The sequence below is a fragment of the Bos taurus genome, chromosome 14 (assembly GCF_002263795.3).
Source record: "Bos taurus isolate L1 Dominette 01449 registration number 42190680 breed Hereford chromosome 14, ARS-UCD2.0, whole genome shotgun sequence".
Lineage (NCBI taxonomy): Eukaryota > Metazoa > Chordata > Mammalia > Artiodactyla > Bovidae > Bos > Bos taurus.
This window is the reverse complement of record NC_037341.1, coordinates 8,334,919-8,357,703: the sequence shown is the minus strand read 5'-3', so window position 1 is coordinate 8,357,703 and position 22,785 is coordinate 8,334,919. Positions and strand designations below refer to the sequence as shown.

Sequence of the window (22,785 nt, the reverse complement as noted above, 5' to 3'; positions counted from 1 at the left end):
ACCCTCACATTGGTCACATATAGATATGGCTGCCCTTCTGGGGTGCCACCCTTCCTGCAGGGGTCTCTGCCAGCAGCTGGGGAAGAGCCCTTCATTCCTGAAGAGGGGGTCTGGAGGACATCACAGCCTGCATCCCAGGGGCGCTATACTTTAATGATCTCATCTGGGGCTCATTTGAGGCTGGGATGGGAGCTGTTAACAACTTTGTCCTGCAGCGACCCTGGGGCCCTGTCACCTGCCTGCCATAGCCACTAGCGTGGTGACGCATTAACCACGCACACGCCAGTTCTTCATCCTTCTGGTCCTTGGGCTGAAAGGGCCATGTGAGCAGGCACTGACTCCAACATTGCCTCATGTTTGCATAAAACTTAAATTCCAAAATGCAGAGCTGATGTGTGCACATGTACGCAGAGATACACAGCCTTTCTCTGGACCTCACAGTATAGACTCTGTCCCTATTCATGAAAGTGGTGTCCAGAGGTAGAGTCCATATCCCAGGGCCCAGCGAGGCGAGGTTGGCAGGCACTCACTCTTTCCTGTCTGCAGCCTGTTGAGGGCACTGAGTCTAGCTGGCAGTGGCAGTGCCCACCTAGACCAGTGCTTGCAGCCGGGATGCCCATCTGCCCCGGCCCCGCGCTGCCTGGGTGGCTGTGACCAGCAGGACTGTGTGTGCTCTGGGCAGAGCCTCGCATAGGGCAGCTCCCCTGGACCCATGCCCTGCTGCTCGGAGACCCAGGGACTGAGATGGAGAAACGGCTGGCAGACTGGAATCCCAGCCACAGCAGAGGGAAGTAAAGTGGGACACAGGCGGAAACTTCCCTCAGCTTGGAAGGCTTCATTTCTCTCCACGGAGGCAGGAGGAAGCCTCGGGCCAGCTGGTGAAGTACAGGATTTGGGGCACAGTTATGGTTCTTCTGCCTCAGCTGCCACCCCCCTGTTCATTCGCTTATTCGTTCAACAAGTGTTTAGTGTTTGGTGAGCACTTACTCTGCTGGGCACTGGGTACTAGGGCCAGAGCCATGAATGGAGCCTCAGAAAGCCCTGCTCCATGGAGCCTTCATCCTAGTATCTCTTTGGGGCTGGTGCCTCCTGGGCTCTTAGCTAACGTCACCCTCGACCGTCCCCATCAAAGCAGCCTCTTTAGCACTCCCTACCCCTTGACCCTGCCTTAGTGTCTGCATATCTTTGTGCTGTGAAACCTTCTCCCTTGTGTACTTCCTGAGTAACTGTTTACCCTCCTCTAAAAGGGAAGCCACACGGGGAAGGGGCTTTTATCTGTCTTGTTCACTGCTATATTTTAGCTCCTAGAAACATAACTGTACCTGGTCAGTTATCAGGAAATAGTCCCCAAATGAATAAACATATTTCTCTTGTTTGCTTGCTTGTGAGATTTCATGCTGCAAAGGGTAGATATTTTGTAATTCATGGTTTGATCCTAAACACTTAGCAAAGTGTCTAGTAGACGCTTGATCTTATTTTATTTACAATTATTTGCTTTTTTAAAGAAAAATATAAATATTCATTTTGCTCTAGGTTAGTAGTTTAAAGCTAATAGTGATTCAGTTAATGCTTGTTGAAAGTATGAATAGATTAATGAATGGTAACCAGGTGAATGGATTTAGAAATCACATGGGATGTAGGAATCCTGTCTTTGTCCTCCTTAGGTTGTGAACTTGACCAATTTAAGGAATACTTATGAGTTTCCCTGGTAAGGGCTTCCCTGGTGGCTCAGAGGCTAAAGCACACGCCTGCAATGCAGGAGACCTGGGTTCGATCCCTGGGTTGGGAAGATTCCTGGGAGAAGGAAATGGCAACCCACTCCAGTATTCTTGCCTGGAGAAGCCCATGGACAGAGGAGCCTGGTGGGCTACAGTCCATGGGGTCACAAAGAGTCGGACACAACCGAGCGACTTCACTTATGAGTTTCAGTTGTTACACTTATAAAATGGAGATGATGGTGTCTTCAAAGAGGTTGTTATTGGACTTTAAAGATGCCTTATGTGTAAAATTGCTGCCACAGTGCCTGATGAAGTTTGGCCTTGTTGGAGTAGCTAGATTCGGTCAAGCACTGCCAGTTCTAAGGGATCCTTTTCACAGGCCATCTTTGTGAACGCTGCCCCTGCGCTTGTACAGTGTACAACCTGTGCAACTGTACATGGGGTGTCTGGGAGACATTTGATTAATGTTTGCTGAGTAATTGTGTCTTAAACCTTTGTTAGATCTTAGAGACTGGAGAAAACAAAGGGTTTACCTTGATAATTTCCTTCTCAGACAGCACAAGTTTTGTGCCTAGTCCATCAAGGATTGGCTCAATCGAATTGAAGAGAAATAGGGTAAAAAACAAAATATGCCAACCTAGGACCTACCTTCTTTTGTATAATAACATTTTCCCCAAGAGTGGTCACATTTTAAGAAGTGAATAAACCAGGAAGATTTAATTTTTAAAAGTGGAAATTCAGACCCTTTGTTAAGCATTTGAGGGGAAATATTTCAGAATGGTTACCCCTCCTAGGACCACTCTAATCACTGTGAGCTGATTATGAATTAAACCATCTCTGAAAGCAATCCATCAACAGTGGTAGATTTATTTTTATGGGTTATAATAATTCTGTTGATTAAAAATGGTAATACTATGTTACCAGTGGCTAGTGCTACACAAAGTTTTTATTTTGTTATTTTTTTAATTGTTGTTGTTGTTTAGTCGATAAGTCGTGTCGGACTCTTGCGGCCCCATGGACTGTAGTCTGCCAGGCTCTCCTGTCCGTGGGATTTCTCCAGGCAAAAATGTTGGGGTGGGTTGCCAATTCCTTTTCCAGGGAAGACTTCCCAACCCAGGGATTGAACCTGTGTCCCCTGCATTGCAGGAGGATTCTTTAGCGCTGAGCAGTCAGGAGCCTGTGCGGAATTCTCTGGCCTCCTCGGTGGAACAGAATCTCATTTGTCAAGGAAGGAGTCACCTTCCCTCCCTGATGGGTGGAGTCCAGAAGTGGAGAGGAGCCTAGCACAGGGGGACTGTGGGAGGGCTTCCATGTAGGTGTTGCCTCATGGAGTGGGCAGCAGCGGGTGAGATGAGAGGGGTGGGGTCAGAGGATGGAGGAAGAGGCATTACGGGTCCTGCTGTGATGGTGTGAGGTGGAGAGGATGAGGTCCCCGTCAGTGGGGTATTCAAGCGTGTTGGAGATTCCCTCGCTGTGGGAGGGGGTAGCTTCAATGGCCTCTATACTTCTCTTTTAACTTTTCTATTTTGGTAATTCTAATGACTGGTTCGGTTGCACTTTGAGGCGTGGTTTTTTATTTTCTTCCGTTTTTGTGATAACTTACCCAGAGGGAAGCAGAAAGCTCTTGGTAGATGTTTTTAGAAGCAGAAGCAGTGAAGCGGAGAGACCTTGGCATTGGGCAAATCTGGGTTTCAATTCCAGTTCTGTTCCTCCTCTGTGTAACCTGGTTCAGTCCCTTCACTTCTCTGAGCCTCGGGTTCTTCGAGGCACTCTTCATCATATCCCCTGCATCCAGGAGTTGCTATCAGATTTCGGTGAATCAGGCAGGATGAGTGTTTAGCATGATACCTAACATGTCCAGTGAGTAAGGGGTCAGTGGGGACAGCTCAGCAGCTCCTGCCCCCACAGTGGCTGGAGAGGCGGAGGGTGGGAGTGCTGTCTTGAGAGCCTGCCTGCCTGGGCTTAAACCAACTCTGTGACCTTGTGCCTGGGTTCAAACCAAGTCTGTGGCCTTGCACAAGTTACCCACAGTCCACTGAGAGGTCACGGTGGCCGCTGTCCCATGCAAGAGCTCAGTGTCCCTAGAGAAGCCTCTGCGTTATTGGAATTACTTTGCTCAGCTCACGTTGGTCCTTGATGCATGTATTCCTCTGAGTTTCTGCACGTATCCCCCACCTTCCTAGGATCACTCGGTGACTCCAAAGAAGAGGAGTTCAGATGCTCTGAGTAATCCAGCTGTCCTGCCACCTCCCAGGAAGCCTTTGTATGGGGGTGGAATATGGGGCCTCCACTTGATAGGAGTCAAACTTCTTTGAGAGAAATCAGATTCAACTTGAGCCTTTGACTTTCCACTAGGAAATTCTGCTTGTGACACATTTAGTGATTTGCCGTGAGGACGTGGACAGAGTCTGGTTTCTTGGGTATGCTTTTTTCTTAGACATTTCTTGAGAAGTGTCTTTGCAGTTAGCAAGGTAAAAGGTGATTACTCACCAACCACAAGCTCACACCTCAACAAATGCGGGACTGTTTCAGATGTCTTTGCAAACCCCTGCCTGGGATGTACATGCTGCTTGTGTGCCTGCTGAGTCGCTTCAGTCATGTCCGACTCTTTGGGACCCCATGGACTATAGCCCACCAGGCTCCTCTGTTCATGGTATTCTTCAGGCAGGAATACTGGAATGGGTTGCCATTTCCTACTCCAGGTTATCTTCCCGGCCCAGGGATAGAATCTCTGCCTTTTAAGTCTCCAGCATTGGCAGGCAAATTCTTTACTACTAGTGCTGCCTGGGAAGCCCACATGCCACTGAAGGAAATCAATTTATGAGTCTGGAATTGAGCCCAGGGAGGGAGGGGGCAGCTACAGTGGGATGGGGTTATTGGAAGGGGACAGTCTGGGTCAAGTCCTTGACTTGACATTCATGCGCTGTGATTTTGGCCATGTGATTCACCAGCTCCAAGATTCAGTTTGAAAGTATAGTCACTCAGTTCAGTTCAGTCGCTCAGTCGTGTCCGACTCTACGACACCATGGACTGTAGCCAGCCAGACTCCTCTGTCCATGTAATCTTCCAGACAAGATTATTGGAGTGGATTGCCATTCCCTTCTCCAGGGGATCTTCCTGACCCAGGGATTGAACCCATGTCTCTTGCATCTCCTGCATTGGCAGGCGGGTTCTTAACTATATGAGCCACCAGAGAAGCCCCCATTATTAAATATCACAGTTTAAATGAAAGTGTTCCACAAATAGGAATAGGCCACATAAAAGTGAGATGATATAAAATCAAATGCACATTATTTGCTTTCTATGTGATTCACTGATCAATTAATTGATTTTATTCAATTATTATTTACTGAGGTCTTGTGGTATGAGAATAATCATATTATTCTCATACCACATTAATATTTATAGAGATGAAAAAAGAGTGAGTATCCCATTTCTCCTGTATTAATTAAGGAGCTCTGTTTATTCACTCATTTGTTACATGTTTATGGATTGGGCAGTTCATGCAAAATTGTGATATTGATATTCCTGTTTAGGACATAGAACCCTAGATCCTTTAATAAATGCTGCTGCTGCTGCTGCTAAGTCGCTTCAGTCATGTCCGACTCTGTGCAACCCCATAGATGGCAGCCCACCAGGCTCCCCCATCCCTGGGATTCTCTATGCTAGCTACAACTTTATTTGACTTCCCAGCTGGCTCAGTGGTAAAAATAAAAATCTGCCTGCCAATGCAGGAGACTTGGGTTAAACCCCTAGGTCAGGAAGATCCTCTAGAGAAGGAAACGGAAACCCACTCAGTATTCTTGTCTGGGAAATCCCATACACAGAGAAGCCTGGCAGGCTACAATCCATGGGCTCACAAAAGAGTTGTCAGGATTCTTTTAGTTTAGCAACTAAACAGCAACTATATATCTGTATCTATCCTTATTTTTTGGCCACACCCTGTGCAACATGCAGGATTGTAGTCCCCTGGCCTGGAATCAAACTGTGCCCCCTGTAATGGAAGTGGCGAGTCTTAACCACTAAACTGCCAGGGAAGTTCTGCTACTGTTAGTATTTTTATATGCTGTTATGACAAGTCTTGGAGAATTAATAAAATCAAGGCAGACTCTTTGATCTCTAGAAACTCATAATTTAACAGAGAGAAAAAACATAAGTAACTTCCAATGCTGCATATCAGTGGAACATTTGACATATTTACAAGATACTTAGAGCAGAAGAAAAAGTCCCGGGAATGGCAGAGGAAGGACTCTTGGGAGGGTTTCTGAGGGAAGTGACATCTGTGTTGAGTTTTGAAAGATGATATGAGCTCATCAGGTGCATAAACTGATTTCACTTTGCAAGTGCAAACAAAGGGAATAGTGAACAAAGTCAGACAGCACCGAATGTTTTGCTAGACTGCCAAACAGGAGTTTCGGGTGGTAGGAAGTAGGTGGATGAGGGAGGAGCCTGGAGAGGCAGGTGAGGGAGGCAGCAGACAGAACGTGTGAACACTTGGAGGCCGTGTTTTTTTGTTTTTGTTTTTTTTTGCTAGAAAATCAGATAAATGCATTTACCCCGCAGATAGTATCCACTTATAATGGATATTTAGACTTGAAAAAACAAACATTTATTTTGACTTTCCTTCTGTATTGTGTCCTTTCTAGATGGACAGTCTACTGATATACTGGTTAAGGATACTGTTGAACATTTCAGGTCGGCAGTCCCCTGGGTAGTGGTTCAGTTCAGTTCAGTTCAGTTGCTCAGTCGTGTCCGACTCTTTGTGACCCCATGAATCGCAGCACACCAGGCCTCCCTGTCCATCACCAACTCCTGGAGTTCACCCAGACTCACGTCCATCGAGTCAGTGATGCCATCTAGCTGTCTCATCCTCTGTCGTCCCCTTCTCCTCCTGCCCCCAATCCCTCCCAGCATCAGGGTCTTTTCCAGTGAGTCAGCTCTTTGCATGAGGTGGCCAAAGTACTGGAGTTTCAGCTTTAGCATCATTCCTTCCAAAGAAATCCCAGGGCTGATCTCCTTCAGAATGGACTGATTGGTTCTCCTTGCAATCCAAGGGACTCAAGAGTCTTCTCCAACACCACAGTTCAAAAGCATCAATTCTTCGGCACTCAGCCTTCTTCACAGTCCAACTCTCACATCCATACATGACCACTGGAAAAACCATAGCCTTGACTAGATGGACCTTTGTTGGCAAAGTAATGTCTCTGCTTTTGAATATGCTATCTAGGTTGGTCATAACTTTCCTTCCAAGGAGTAAGTGTCTTTAAATTTCATGGCTGCAGTCACCATCTGTAGTGATTTTGGAGCCCCCAAAAATAAAGTCTGACACTGTTTCCACTGTTTCCCTGTCTATTTCCCATGAAGTGATGGGACCGGATGCCATGATCTTCGTTTTCTGAATGCTGAGCTTTAAGCCAACTTTTTCACTCTCCACTTTCACTTTCATCAAGAGGCTTTTTAGTTCCTCTTCACTTTCTGCCATAAGGGTGGTGTCATCTGCTTATCTGAGGTTATTGGTATTTCTCCCGGCAATCTTGATTCCAGCTTGTGTTTCTTCCAGCCCAGCGTTTCTCATGATGTAGTCTGCATAGAAGTTAAATAAGCAGGGTGACAATATACAGCCTTGACATACTCCTTTTCCTATTTGGAACCAGTCTGTTGTTCCATGTCCAGTTCTAACTGTTGCTTTCTGACCTGCATACTACCAGTTCTCAAAAAGATAATGCAAGGAGGGGAAGAGTTAAAGAGTGTGGGGATAGAAATAAGACTTCAGTGTCCAGCTTTCAACATGCCGAGTTTGGGATGCTTCAGGGAGGTATCTAGTGAGTCCTGAATATCTCAGCATGAGGCTTGGGTGAAGGTCTGTCCTGGAGATACTTCTGATAATCACTAGCATGTCAGTGGTATTTTAAGCCTTGGGGAGTCATGAGATCACCCTTGGAGAGTATATAGAATGTAAATAGCAAAGGTCAGGGACAGACCCCCAAGGAACTGCGGTCTTTAAGGGAAGAGTAGAAGAGAAACCAGAAGAGGAGCCAAAAGGAGCTGCAGGGTGTGTGGAGTCATGGAAACCAGGGGAGGGCCGTGTGGTCAGTACCTTCAAGGAAGATGGAGACTGTGCATATTCACTGGATTAGTCATGAAGGGCCCTTTGCAAATTTCGCTGGTGAAGAGGGAAGAAACTGCATAGTAGTGATTTGACAAAAATGGAAACTACAGACTTTCCAAAAAATCTTGGCTCTGAAGTCAAAGAGAGAGTGAGATTGACAGCTAAAAAAAGAATTGTGGAACATTCGTTGGTAACCAAACATTTTTATGTCATGAATCACCCGTAATAAAGTATTGGAATGTATCCTCCATAGGTACCAAATTTTGCATGTGTTTTCATGCAAGCGACTCCCTGAAACCCAGACCCCAAGTTAAGAAACCTAAGGTGATGGGTTGGTTTCATAGTAGAGAAATGTGGGTGTGTTTTCACGCAAAGCATGAAGTGTCAGTGTTGAGGGTAGGTGAGGCGTGTAGGAGAGGTGGGAGTGGGTGTGTAGGAGATGGGGGCACAGAGGGGAGAAATTGGAGGTGGATGTCCAACTGGCTTCAAACAGCCACTCTTTCTCTTAGGAGAAACAACGAGGGAAAGATGGGAGGCTTCACAGAGAGCAGAAGGGGGGCAGGGAGTTAGAGCCGATGCCGATAATGGTCACTTTTTCTCTGGGAGGCAAGAGATCAGGCGTCTCATGAGAGTGCAAGGGTCATGGCGATGCCTGGGCCTGAGGAGAACGGAGGAGACAGGACAGCAGCATGAGGCCGCATGGAGAGTGCAGTGGAGGCTGAAGACTCAACACCTGTAAAGGCGCCAGTCTGTCTGTGGGTATTTCTGTAGCTGTGCTCAGGTCGAGACAAGGTGCAGAGGAAGCAGGCCCATGGGATTAATCCAATGGAAGGGAAGAGGGTGGAGAGCACTGGTAGAAGGGAAGCTGAAATGCTGGACCAAGCAATGAGAGGTCTTGGTTTGTGAGAAGCCAGTGAAGATGGATAACCTGGAGGGGGTTAGAGAGTAGAAATCATAGTGAAATGAAAGAGCTTATTTTAATGGAATAAAGTATGAAAATTCCGGAAGAAGGGAGGGCTGTGGGATGTAGCAGCAGGTGGCACTTTGAATGAATGGCATTGGCATTGCAATGGAGCTCAGTGCCCTGGCAGAGTTTGGCTGTGGAGATGCTTGGCTGGGGTGAGTGCAGATACCATTTTCTGTGTTTGAAGAGGTCAAGAGACTGAGACCAGAATGTGAAATGGCCCATCTGCTTTACCCATAAATGATAAAGTCACTTTAGCAGTAGCTAGGGTGAAGATGGAAATTATCTTGGCAAAAATAATAGCTGGCAAAGAATTGGAAGAATGTGGGGGAATGACCAGACATCCCTAGTTGGGGATGAGAGAAATACTAGAAGGTTCCATAGCAGACGACTATAACCCAAAATGAAGACAGGGAACTGTATAGTAGGAACCCTTGTTTCCAGGACACAGTGGATAGGGAAGGATGAGACAGGATCAGGGGTTTGCTGCGACAGCAGGGAGATGGTTTCAGAGAGCTGGGAGCCACAGGAGCCTGGTTCAGAAGTAGGGTAAGACCATGTTGATTTAGGCTTGGATTCTATCCTCGAATTGGAGGGCAGCTCATGTTTGCTAACTTTTCCTTCTACCAAATAGGAACCACCAAAAAACCCAAATGAAACGAATCTTTGTCATTTTGTAAAAGGACTTTAACATGCCAAGTTAGGAAGGAAGGGCAGTTATCAACATGTCATGCTGCTGCTGCTGCTAAGTTGCTTCAGTCGTGTCCGTCTCTATGCGACCCCATAGACAGCAGCCCACCAGGCTCTGCCGTCCCTGGGATTCTCCAGGCAAGAACACTGGAGTAGGTTGCCATTAAAATTACAATATTTTATCTTCCAGATGGCATTCCCCAGATGACTCCTTATTCCTGGAAAAAGTACAGAAACTCCCTGTCAACTTTCCTGTTGAGTTTTTGGTTCCCAGAATGTAGACCCTCCACCCATCATGGTGCACAGTGACTGAACCCATGGCCCTTCTGTCTCTGCCTTCTAGACCAGTGGTGGCGAACCACAGCGTGCAGTCTGTACAGAACCTCTAATCTGAGAATGGATGTGTAACATACAGATAGTATGCAGCAGAGGACGAACATGGGCCAGCAGAGCTTAAAACATTCACTGTCTGGCTTCTGACAGAAAAGTCTTGCTGGCCCTGCTCTAGCCTGTATGTGTGCTGTCTTCTCCATCCTTCCTCCCAGTCCCCGAATCATCTGAGCGGGTCTTCTCTGGTCCTCCCAGGCCACATAACCTACACCTTACTGTGTGATAGGCTTGACCAGGAACGTAAAGAGGTGGCAGCAGTCCTGCTAGTACTGTTAATGCTCGTGTTTTGGCTGAAAATGCCTTGTTGTATTAATACAAGTGACAACATGTACACCCTCGTGCATTCAGCAACACAGCACAGTGGTAGAAGCTCTGGCTTTGGAGGCCAGCACACAGGGGTGAATCTTTAGTAGATGTTACGGAGCACTCTCCTGCGCCAAGGAGTTTGCAGGCATCAATCCATTCAGCCCCCACCCTCCCCACGTGTCCAAGGCTCACTGACTTCTCGTGCCATGACACACATTGGGTGCAATGACATGGCACTGGGAAGACCAGGTGGAGCACTGGCCCAGCAGCCTCCACACCACCCACCTCGCCCAACCCCGAGAGACTGGAAGGATCAAGAGCAAACTCTGACCCTCAGCATATGGGAAGCCCTGACTCAGGTGACATCGAGTGGCCAGACTATTCCAGTTTACAGAGTGCAGTTTACCCTAAATCAGAGCTAGCAGTGGGCAGAGCTTGGGACTGGGGCAGGCAGAGTGTCCCCAGAGTGGTCCTGCCTTAAAACATGCATGCAGTGGTGACCAGAACAGTCAAGCACACAGCTGTGTGTAAATTAAGTGAAACGACAAGTAGCACATCACAATGTGTCTGGCAAATAGGAACTGCTTAAGAAACATTAGCCATTGTAATATGACATGATAAGAATTATCACTAGGCTCAGCATTTCTGTGCAACAGGGAGCACAGCAAGCTCACTGTGAATCAAGGAATGGACGTTTTTGCTGAATATTCACTCACTGTATTAGTTCAGGCTATGTAACAAAATCAGAGAAGGCAATGGCACCCCACTCCAGTACTCTTGCCTGGAAAATCCCATGGATGGAGGAGCCTGGTGGGCTGCAATCCATGGGGTCGCTAAGAGTTGGACATGACTGAGTGACTTCACTTTCACTTTTCACTTCCATGCATTGGAGAAGGAAATGGCAACCCACTCCGGTGTTCTTGCCTGGAGAATCCCAGAGACAGAGGAGCCTGGTAGGAGGCCGTCTATGGGGTCGCTCAGAGTCGGACACGACTGAAGCGACTTAGCAGCAGCAGCAGCATGTAACAAAATACCACTAACTGGGGGCTTAAACAATAGAAAATTAGTCTCTCCCAGTTCTGGAGGCTGGACGTCCAAGGTCAGGGTGCCTGCAGGGTGGGTCCCTTCTGATGGCCATGAGGGAAGAATCTATTCCAGAACCCTCTCCTTGGCTTGTTGATGGCAGTCTTCTCCCTATGTCTGCTTATCATTTTCCTTTACTGCCCACTTCTAGGACTTAATTTCCCCTTTTCATGAAAAATTTCCCCTTTTCATGAAGACCCCAGTCTCTTTGGATTAGGGACCAGGGCTTCCCTGGAGGCACTAGTGGTAAAGAACCCACCTGCCAGGGCAGGTAGATGTGAGAGACCTGGGTTTGATCCCTGGGTTTGGAAGAAACCCTGGAGGAGGGCATGGCAACCCACTGCAGTATTCTTGCCTTGAGAATCCCGTGGACAGAGGAGCCTGGTGGGCTACCATCCATAGGGTCGCAAACAGTTGGACACGACTGAAGCGACTTAGCACAGCAAACACTGATGACCTTATTTTAACTAAATTACCTCTGTAAAAGCCCTGTCTTCAAATGGCGTCCCATTCAGAGGTGCGTGGGGTTAGGATGAATTTGAAGTGTGAATCTTGGAGTGGGGGTGGGACACAGTTCTACCACAGTACTCAGCGCCATCCCTCTGCTAAGCTCTGGAAGTGCAAAGTCAAAGATGAAAACATGCCTCCTGGGGAGCTGAAAAGTAGGTATTTAGGGGCTGAACAGAGGTAAATATGTCTCTGGATACTTTTATAGTGTTATAAATGTTAGAATGGGTCCAGTAGGGTCTGCTTTAAATGTCAGGCATTTCTCTTTGAAGATATGCGAGATGGATAGTTAGCTCCCGTCCCATTTTCATCTTGCAGATGATTGCAAAATAACAAGGGGTGTCTTTTTTCTTTCTGTTATCAAAGGAACATCTAGGTTGTTTTTGTTTTTTTTTTTTATGCGCTAATGAGGGTAAAAATAGCCCAACGTGATGTGGTTTTCACTTGAAAGACGGTGTCTGGTAAGAAATGAGGATGTCTGAGCAGTGGTCCCATCTTAAAATGATAGCACACGAGTATCTTCAGCTAGAGCTCGTGGCCATAAAACTGTGACAGCAGTGTCAACAAGCCTGTTACCTTCTGTTTATGCCAAGGTCACAGAGGATTGCTGATGCCTGAAATGGTTTTCCTGTCTGAAAGCCTTTTCCTGTCTGAAAGACTTCAAAACGTTGATGTTTTCCCCCAGCCAGCCAGCCTGGGCATGAAAACCAGCTCTAATATTTCCTCAAGCTTTTCCCATATCCAGCATTGATAAGTGTTGAGGAGCAGAAAGGAATTCTTGGTTCTTGATTGCAAGAAAAACAGTATGAATCCTGGCTTCTTTTCAGTGCTTTAGAGTTTCTAATTTTTTTCTCCATTCTTGGTGATTCTTAAGAAAATCCCATTAGTCTTTTCATTTAACAAATGGGTCTGTGATTATTTGAACGTTGGTGAGGTCAGGCATTCGCAACTGGCTTGACATTTCTGCACTTGGATCTGATTAAAAATCATTGAAAGGCTCCTTGCCCTCGTTTTGAGAGGTGAAGGCCAGAGCGACGCTTGCCCTTGACAGACCTGCTCCCTCTGTCTCAACACAGGTCTCCAGTTATGTTGGCGTTTGTTTTGTTGTGGCTATTTTTAACACCTGAAATTACTCTATTTGAACCTTAACATCAAAATCAAACATTTCCTTCTTTAACTGACGTCTGTCTGGAAAGGGATAAAGGAAGGCAGGAAGACAGGAAAGCAAGAAAAGAGGAAGGAAGGGAGGGAGGAAGCGAAGGGAATGAAATACAGTTTTCCATATACTGGTGGAAATTTTCAAATGTATTTTAGTCTAGTGATTTAAGCTTAGTTGACATGAAAATGGAATAATGCTGCCTGGAAGGGAATGGAAGGGCCCTGGTATCACACCGAGGCCTGCCCTACCTAAAGTTGCAGGTCATGCTGCCCGCCTACCCTCAGCCCCGCCGCACCTCAGCAACGGTGTGGTGTGCAGGAAGACATAATCAAATTACCCAGAAGTTTCAAAAAATTCCTTCTGCCTTCGCCTGATCCCTCCACGCCAGCCTTGTCCCAGGATCCCTGGCTTTCTGCCAGGGGGACTCTATCAACGCCTCCCCTCCCGCCTCTGGCCCTGGGACTCCTCAGTGAGGCCATTAGCACAGTGGACCCAGGCCACGTGCCCGGCACTGAAGCCTGCTGCCGAACACAGTGACATTGGGAAACAGCAGCATTTCGGGGTTTTATGAGCCCAGCACGTCCCCGAGTGAACCCATTGCTGGCCTCACCCTCTGTCCTGCTCTGTGCCCCCACGCTGCGTTCCTTCTTTCCTCATGGACGTTTTCCACTGCACGCTCTGTTGCCCAACCCAAAAATCCCATGGTCTTCATCACCTTCTCCCTTACCCCATCCTGTCAATTCTGCCTCCTCAGCCCCTCTGGGAACTGTCCTTTCCTTTCCACTCCACATCTTTCTTTCTTGGCCACACTGGGCAGCTTGCAGGATCTTAGTTCCCCAACCAGGAGTTGAACCGGGGCCATGGCAGCAAAAGCACTGAGTCCTAAGCACTGGACCGCCAGCGAATTCCAATGACTATATTTTTTAAATAAGTGATGCTGGCAATGCGATGTGTAAAATACATTTTACACAAAGGAAAAAACTAATCAACAAACCACAGAGGCTGCATTTCAGGGGAGACTATCTCTTTGGGTGAGTCTGAAAGCCACCGCCGCCTCATTCACCTGGTGAATAAACCAGAACCCTTGGAGTAAACAGTGTATGCTGAAGCTGAAGGAGCTGGACTCAAGCTCAAGCATCACTGCTTGTCGGCTAAGCTCTTTGAGTGTGTTTCTGGATCTGTTTGCTCGCCTGTAAAATGTGCACATAATGGTGCCCACAGCATGGTTTATTGTGAATATTAAGTGACAGTGGTATTGCTGAGTCCTTGACAAATTAGTGAACTCTTATGAAATGCTACCAAGACTACCCAGCTTTCATGCTTCACTATGATTTTGCATTCACAAGGGACTTGCTGTCAGAGGTTTTCACGAGGTGCATATAGAACCCCAGATGTTGGAATCAGCATGGCAGCAATGACTCATCCAGGGGTCCTGTGGGCCAGGGGATGGGGGCAGGTGCCGGGTGGGGCAGAGAGCTGGATCCAGGCCCTGGGATGGCCACTGATGAGCTGGCTCTCACTCTGGCAGTGACAGTCACCCTTTAATTAGAACTCTTTCCCCTAGACATCAACCTAAACGTGGAGGGCAGCCAAAGCTTCCATTTTAAGACCATAATTGGTAGGTTCAGTCCTGAAATCCCATCATAAGTTTCTCTGAAATTTCCCTGTACTCACCATCTAATAATATGTGCCTCAGATCAGCCGTGTTGCAAAAATGCCACTTGCACTGACCATGGAAATAGCAACACGTGGAGGATGCTTAAGAAAATGACATCCCTAGTTTCCTGCAGGGAAACCAGGTCCCAAGTTCAGAAATATGTGGTTTGAGATTCTGAGACTGGTCCCACGGCCCCTGGACGAGTGTGGGGGTCTCACCTTCCTCTTCCTGAATCCACGTGAGATCTGCTTGCATTATTTGGCCACTTCTCTGAGTACACCTTTTTTTCTCTTTTTTCCTTTTCTTCCTTCCTTCCTTTCCTTTTTTTTCTCCTTTCTTTTTTTTTTTTTAATTAAAAAAAAGGGTAGTGGTACTCGATTGTTTTGCTACTCTATTTACCATTCTAATTTTAGTGACCCTCAGTACTGTGGTGGCAAAGACAGGTTTGACATAAAAGCAATAGGCTTCCTCATATAGCTAAGAGCACGGTGTTAACAAAGACAATAACCTTTTCCTATCTGAGGATGGTCTTCTGGAGAGGATGCTCACCCTGTGGGAGGCTCAGAGGGACACGAAGGAGCACTGACTTGGAGCCAAGAGGCTCTGTCTCGGGCATTGTCACCATCCAGCTGGCATTGAGCCGGTGATGCCATCCAACCATCTCATCCTCATCAACTACATGTACATATATAAGCCCTCCCTCTTGAGCCTCCCTCCCTCCCCTCTAGGTCATCACAGAGCACCAAGATGAGCTCCCTGTGCTGTACAGCAGCTTCCCACTAGCTGTCTATTTCACACATGGTCGGGTGTATATGTCAGGGCTACTTTGTCATACAGAGTGAAGTAAGTCAGAAAGAGAAAAACAAATGTTGCATGTTCATGTGTCTATGTGGAATCTAGGAGAATGGTACTGTTGAACCTATTTGCAGGGCAGGAATAGAGACGCAGATGTAGAGAATGGACTTCTGGGTACAGCAGGGGGAGGGGAGGACGGGGCGAATTGTCTTCATCTTTTAAAGAGGTCTTGGCTGGGGTTTTCCAGGAAAGACTCCAAGATAGAGTTGCACACAGAAAGTTTAGTGCACAGTGCTCTTGGGAGCAACACATGTAAGGCAGAATTGGGCTGGAGGTGAGGCAGAACGTGGATGCAAACCAAATCCTGGCCCCATGGACGCCTCAGTGAGCTGTGAAGCTGAGTTGGCCCCTGGGGGTTGTCCCATCTTGGGGCCAGAGAACGGGAACTTTGGAGATCCACCTGGACTAGTTTGGGGATGAAGGGAGGGAGGCGGCTGGCCTAGTCCTAGGTAATTCCTAGGAAGGGACTCAGCCAGCAGCCCCAACCACTTGGGGAAATGAGAGCTTTCCCCAGCTTCCCAGCACTTGGGGAAATGAGCGCCTTGGCCCTGAAGGCAGCCTACACAATGCGTCACAAAGAGCCGTATGAGCAGCTCTGTGTGTGCTCAGCCATGTCCCACTCTTGTGATCCCTTGGGCCCTGTCAGGCTCCTTTGTCCACACGTTTCTGCAGGCAAGAATACTTCAGTGGGCAGCCATTCCCATTGCCAGGGCATCTTCCCGGCCCAGGCATCAAACCCTACTCTCTTGCATCTCCTGCACTGGCAGGCAGATTCTTCCCCACTGTGCCACGAGCCTGGTATTATCATGGTTGCTGGCATTATTCTGATTTTTGCATTATAACAACCGTGTGTGTGTGTTGGTCACTCATTCGTGTCTCACTCTTTGTGACCCCATGGACTGTAGCTCTCCAGGCTCCTCTGTCCATGGGATTCTCCAGGAAAGTATACTGGAGTGGGTTGCCATTGCCTTCTCCAGGGACTCTTCCCTACCCAGGGATCAAACCCGGGTTTCCTGCATTGGCAGGTGGATTCCTTACCATCTGAGCCACCAGCGAAGCCCATAACAACTGTACTGTGATGTTTTTCTTACCCTTTCACATTCTCCCCCATTCTCCTGTAAGCTGCTCAGTAGAAATGCCCATGCTTTTGTTGGTTCTTTTGTTTTGATTTTTAACCTCTGTATTCCCAGGCTTGAGCACATAGAAATTTGGAGTTTGGCTCATAGAAATCATTGACAAAATTGTTATAGAATGGAGAGATGGATAAAGGAGTGGGTCACACGAGAATGGAGACCCCCAGAGGAAGCCCTAGGGCGCCCTTTGGGTACATCATGTGACGCCCCACTGACAGTCCCCTTCTTTCCCTTCCAGTCGCTCTGGACTCATGGCAGTCCCTGGCCCTCTCTTCAGTGATTGTTGATCCATCCATCAGGAACTTTGACGTTGCCCACATCAGCACCGCTGCCGTGGGGAACTTCTCTGCAGCCCGAGACCGCTGCTTGTGGGGTAAGGGGAATGTTCACCCTCTAGATAGGGGGTGAATTGGGATGAGGGTCCTCTCACACAAGTGCTGCTGAAGATTCTGACCTCAGAAACACATAGGAGACCCCAAGATCACCTGGGGTGCCTGGCCAGAAGGATGTCACCTGGGGGAGGAACCCTGGCTGGGCTCTCCTCTGTAGTCTCCTCATCCTTCTGCAGAGTTGACCCATGGCCAAGGTCTCCAAGAGGCTAAGCCAGACAGAAAATGAGCAACTCTGAGCCAGGTCAGAGGAAGGATCTAGGAGGTTAGTCTGAGATGGAGGAGATGGGTGGAGGCTGTGATGGCTGTCCTTAGATGGCAGGTGGGTGGTCATGACAGTGAAGAAAGATATTGTTCTGGCCAAGTTCATGGGGCAAAGTGAAGACCAGTGTTGTGGTTGTTCAGTTGCTCAGTCGTGTCTGACTCTGCGACCTCATGAGCTGCAGCACGCCAGGCTTCCCTGACCTTCACTATCTCTCGGAGTTTGCTCAAACTCATGTCCACTGAGTGGATGATGCCATCCAACCATCTCACCCTCTGTCTCCCTCTTCTCCTCCTGCCCTCAGCATTTTTCAGTGCTATACAGAGAACTTTCTAATAGGCAAAGCTGTCCACAGATGCCTAGTTCCTTTAGAGGGTTTGGGTCACTGGTATGTAAACAAAAGCTAGGTGACAACCTGATAGGAAGGTTCTACAAAGACTTGACTTTATGAAAGAGATCAAGATTAGATAACATTTGTGAGAGTTGAAAGTCGCTCAGTTGTGTCTGATTCTTTGTGACCCCATGGACCTTACAGTTCATGGAATTCTCCAGGCCAGAATACTGGAGTGGATAGCCTTTCCCTTCTCCAAGGGATCTTCTCAACCCAGGGATCAAACCCAGTTCTTCATTGCAGGCAGATTCTTTACCAGCTGAGCTAGAAGGGAAGACCATTCATGCTTCTGCAATTTTGAGATTCCATGGATCTCCTCCTCTACAAGGCTGGAAAACAACATGCACAAATTACAGACAAGGCTGCCTTGTGCAGTTGTATAGGTTGTACACTGTACAACTCTGGGTGGTACCACAACGCAGAGATTAGGCTATGAATAAGGGCTTTAGGCAATGCACAGCTTGCTCAATTGAATGAAACGTCATTATTTTCATGGCTGTTCTTAGGACTAAATATCCTAATGCCATGAATCATTTAAACTGTCTAGGACAGAACCTGGTTTACATGGGAAAGGACATAACCCTTGATGGAACATGGTGAGTGTGATGAGGCAGGAGGCAGAGGGAGATGAGGCTGAAGAGGAAGGCGTGGGCTAGAGCATGAACAGCCTTGTCTTGTATGACTTAATTCTGAGGCCAGTGGGGAGCCATGTTAAAGCCATGCTTTAAACAGAAAAATGACAAGAGCACATTTGTGGATAAATAACCAAAGAAAACCCCGATTGTTGTGTGGAAAATAGTTTGATGGGAGAGTTGAGTCCCCCCCCACCACCAGTGTTTTATTCCAAGATTCTAGCCCTGTGCCAGGTGCTAAAATGAAGGAGTGAGTTTTTGTGTGTATGTATGCCTGCGTAAGTGGGTAGATGAATGGATGATGCATAAGTGGGTGTATAGATTCATGAAGGGTGATTGGATGAAGGATGTCTAGCTGGCTTATGCTTTGAGAAACTGTGACTTTGGGCTGACCCTGAAGGAAAGTGAGGAGACTGCAGAGAAGTCCTCACCCATGTCTTCTCTCTCAGATGAATTCCTTCCTGCCAGGCACCTCAGGTTGTCTTGGGACAAATGGAAGAGTGGGTGGATGGATGATACACAGATTCATGGATGTATAATTACGTGAATGGATGAATGGATGATGCTTGGATAGATGGAAGGGTGCATGCATGGATTCATGGATGTATGGTTAGATGGCAGGATGAATGGATGTATGGATGGATTCATGGATCACAACTGGATGGATGGATCAGTGGATGCATGGATTTATGAATGTATGGTTGGATGGTAAGATAGATGGTTGGACAGATGAATGGATGAACTGATGGGTTCACGGATGGCATGACTGGATGGATGGATCAATGGACGCATGGATTCATGAATGTATTTTTGAATACTTGACTGAGATGATCTCTCAGGCTCAATCCCCACCATTCTTCTCCTCTGCAGAGTGTTCCCGTCACCAGGACTGCCTTGTCACCACTCTGCAGACCCAACCTGGGGCTGTGAGGTGTATGTTCTATGCTGATACCCAGAGCTGCACACACAGCCTGCAGGCCCAGAACTGCCGACTTCTGCTCCACGAAGAGGCCACCTACATCTACCGGAAGCCAAGTGAGTGCCAGCCTGTGTCTTTGCAGACATTCCCAAGGGCCTGGGTATGGCTGGGAGGGACTGTCGGAGAAAGTGGTGACTCATGGGCGGCGGCTTTTGAGGTTCTTAAGGAAAAGTCAGTCAAAGTCATCTTAGGCTATGTGGCACTTACACGGGATGAACTGAAGGAAGACAAAAAAGCCTACTTCTGACCTAGAACTTCTCTGCACTGTCTGTATTCATGACTTCTTTTGAGTTATAGAAGCCATTTTGGCCTTTGAGTTTCTGCATAAAATAATTCATTAGGCTACTTTTTAGTACTGTTTCAGAGTTTATAAAGTTGTTTCACATACCTTATCTTGTTGGATCCTCATGTTATCCTGTGAGATATCAAGATAAAGGATTGATCCCTTTCTTAGAGGCCAGGAGACTCTGGTCCAGAGAAGTTAGGTTACTTCTCTGATTTCATACAACTAGTGATGACGGAACAGGGACTTGGAGCCAGGTCTCGTATCTCTAGGGGCAGTCCTCTCCCACAAAACTGCAGTGCCTAGCGACCATATCACCATCACCAAAGAGTGTGGTTGCTCTGGCTGGGTTCAGTTTACAAACATCCAGTAATGTGTTATCATGTGTCAGCCCTTGTGTTGGGTGCTGGGGATGCAGGGGTGAAGCAGGCAAGGAACAAGCAGCATATAATTACAGCCTAAAGTGAAATGATATGAGCTGTAGAACAGGAAACATGGGAGCCAAGGCCCTGGGGGACACCCCCTCCCGACTAGACATGCTTACGGGATGGAATGAATAACTTTTTAGAAATGTTGGCTGAGTCTGCCATCTTATCTTCAAGAGCAGATGTTAATGATCTCTCTCTGTAAAGAGTCAGATAATAAATATTTTAGGCTTCACAGCCACAAGTCTCTGTTACAGCTATTGAACTCTGCTGTTGAAGCAGAAAAGTGGCCACAGACAATAATAGATCGATGGGCACAGCTGTGTACCAATAAAACTTTATTTATAAGACCCAGTAACAGTGAAATTTGGCCTCACCTTGTCCTTGAGTATTAATGGTCCTTTAGGGCTGTCTGGATCCAGGGGTGTCCTCTCTCCCCCTTTCCTCCACCTCAGTATTTAGATCAGGAGAAGGTCCCCAGGCTTAGGAGTGCTTTGATTCCTATAAACTAAGGTCTTGGGCCCTTAATCTTAAGGCTTGCCTTCTATTCAGTTCAGTTCAGTCACTCAGTCGTGTCTGATTTTTGTGACCCCATGGAGTGCAGCATGCCAGGCTTCCCTGTCCTTCACCAACTCCTGGAGCTTGCTTAAACTCATGTCCATCAAGTCGGTGATGCCATCCAACCATCTCATCCTCTGTCATCCCTTTATCCTCCTGCCTTCAATCTTTCCCAGCATCAGGGTCTTTTCCAATGAGTCAGTTCTTTGCATCAGGTGGCCAAAGTATTGGAGCTTCAGCTTCAGCATCAGCCCTTCCAATGAATATTCAGGATTGATTTCCTTTAAGAGGGACTGGTTTGATCTCTTTGCAGTCCAAGGGACTCTCAGGATGCTTATATCATTTGGTCGAGTTAAATAGATTTCATCCATAGTGTAGCCAATCTGCACAGTAGTCCTGCTGAGAAATGCCTTCACTTTGAGGTATGAGTTCTGTAAAACAAATTAGACTGCTTCTCTCTGAATTCTGTGTGTCTCAAATTCAGCATGAAATGCTCACTCTCCAGCAGAAGACACATGCCCACGTGTATCTACATAGACATTTGTTTATTTGCACCTAAAGTACATATAGAGCTACAAATAATTTTCTTAATCCAAATAGTCACAGAACCTAAATATATGGGTATTCTAGAAAGAGTCTCCACTTCTGCAAAAGATTTCAAAAGGGAGAAATGCACAGCAGATATTTTTCCCACGTTGGATCTCATTCCGTCTGGGATACATTGGGCAGCCTCTGGAGGGAGGCTTAAATACCAGTGTCCGTGGGAAAGCAGGCTTGCATTCCCTCAAAATTCTTTAGCTTTTATATTTTCTGTCTCTGCTCCCTGCTTGAGATGATGCCACGTTCATGAAATGTGGCTGTTTCCTGCAGAGCAAAAGAGCTGACCTTGGGAGTTTTCACTGCCTTAGCATCCACGGTCGGTCCTGAATGCTAGCCAGAGAGCCTGTGATTTGCAATTGAAACAGGAAATTTTGTGAGAAGGAAGGAACTGTGGGGGTGAGAGCAGGCATGATTTGCGATCGAGGCCAGATTATAAAGCGGCACGTATTTCTTTCCATCCCAAGTTTCCATTTTGGGTTATAACTCACACGCCAGTGTGTGAACAACCAAGTTTTCACTCACTCTTTCCTTCTGCTCTCTCTACCTTTTGACCTTCCTTTTTCTTTCTTTCTTTCACCCCTCCACTCCTTCCCTCCTTCCTTCTATCTTTCCCTCCTTCCTTTCTTCCTTCCCTCTCCCCATTCATTCATTCACGTGTTGGTCTCCGGTCACACACCAGGCACTGAGCTTGGGACATTACAGGCATCGTGGTATTTCTTCCTGACATCTTTGTGTTGTAGGGACGGCTACTGTTCCTTTCTCGGCGATGGGAAAATCGAGGGTCAAAAGAACTATGAGGTTTTTCTAAAGCAGCTGGTCCCTCACACAAACACAGGTCCGTTCATTGCTTCCTCCTCACCACGTGGACCCTCAGTGGCCTGGAGGTCATGAATGCATATCACACCAGGGGGTCTCAGCCCCGACGCCTGACACTGACACCTGGGACTGGATGACCTGTTGTCTCTATCATAGGTTGTTTAATAGCATCTCTGGCCTCCATCCTATGAGATATTAGGAGCTCAGACCTCTCCTCAATCCTGTGACAACCCCAGAATATCTCCAGACATTGTCAGATGTTTCCTGGGGTCAAAACCACCTCCAGTTGAGCCACTGCATAGTACCAAACTCTTGAGGAATGGATAAACTTCTGCCTGTCTGTCTGCCTCCTCTCCCACATTTACGTTCATCATAAATGTGTATTTTAAACAGACAGAGCTGCAGACCAAGCTGCAAAGCTTTCCCTCTCCATCGGCCCACAGTGAATTGGAGCAAAGAAAACACATCTGTTGGAAATAAATAAGAGAGACTGCGCACACACGTGTGCGCACACACACACACACACACACACACAGAATCTCTTCACCAGTGTTGGTTTCCTCTGGGTGAGGCCCTAAGACCTGTGGGAACCAGACACAGGCCTGTCTTAAGCCCCTGAAAATGGCATTTGGCACTGAGCCTGAGCTGGTACTCATCTCACATGCTAGTAAAGTAATGCTCAAAATTCCAAGCCAGGCTTCAACAGTGTGTGAACTGTGAACTTCCAGATGTTCAAGTTGGATTTAGAAAAGGTAGAGGAACCAGAAATCAAATTACCAACATCTGTTAGATCATTGAAAAAGCAAGAGAGTTCCAGAAAAACATCTACTTCCACTTAATCCAAAGCCTTTCACTGTGTGGATCACAACAAACTCTGGA

The 22,785-nt window shown here is 47.2% G+C and overlaps 1 protein-coding gene across 4 annotated transcripts in view; it reads left to right on the top strand.

Moving 5' to 3' along the window:
* TG (thyroglobulin) overlaps positions 1-22,785 on the top strand; it is a 235,939-nt gene that overhangs the window by 95,732 nt on the left and 117,422 nt on the right. For all 4 annotated transcript variants that reach the window (XR_003038023.2, XR_003038024.2, NM_173883.2 and 1 more), the window contains 2 exon segments: positions 16,810-16,944; positions 19,116-19,280. Coding sequence is in view for 2 of the 4 variants with exons in the window: in NM_173883.2 (NP_776308.1) it covers positions 16,810-16,944; positions 19,116-19,280 (300 nt within the window). In the remaining 2 variants the exon portion in view is untranslated.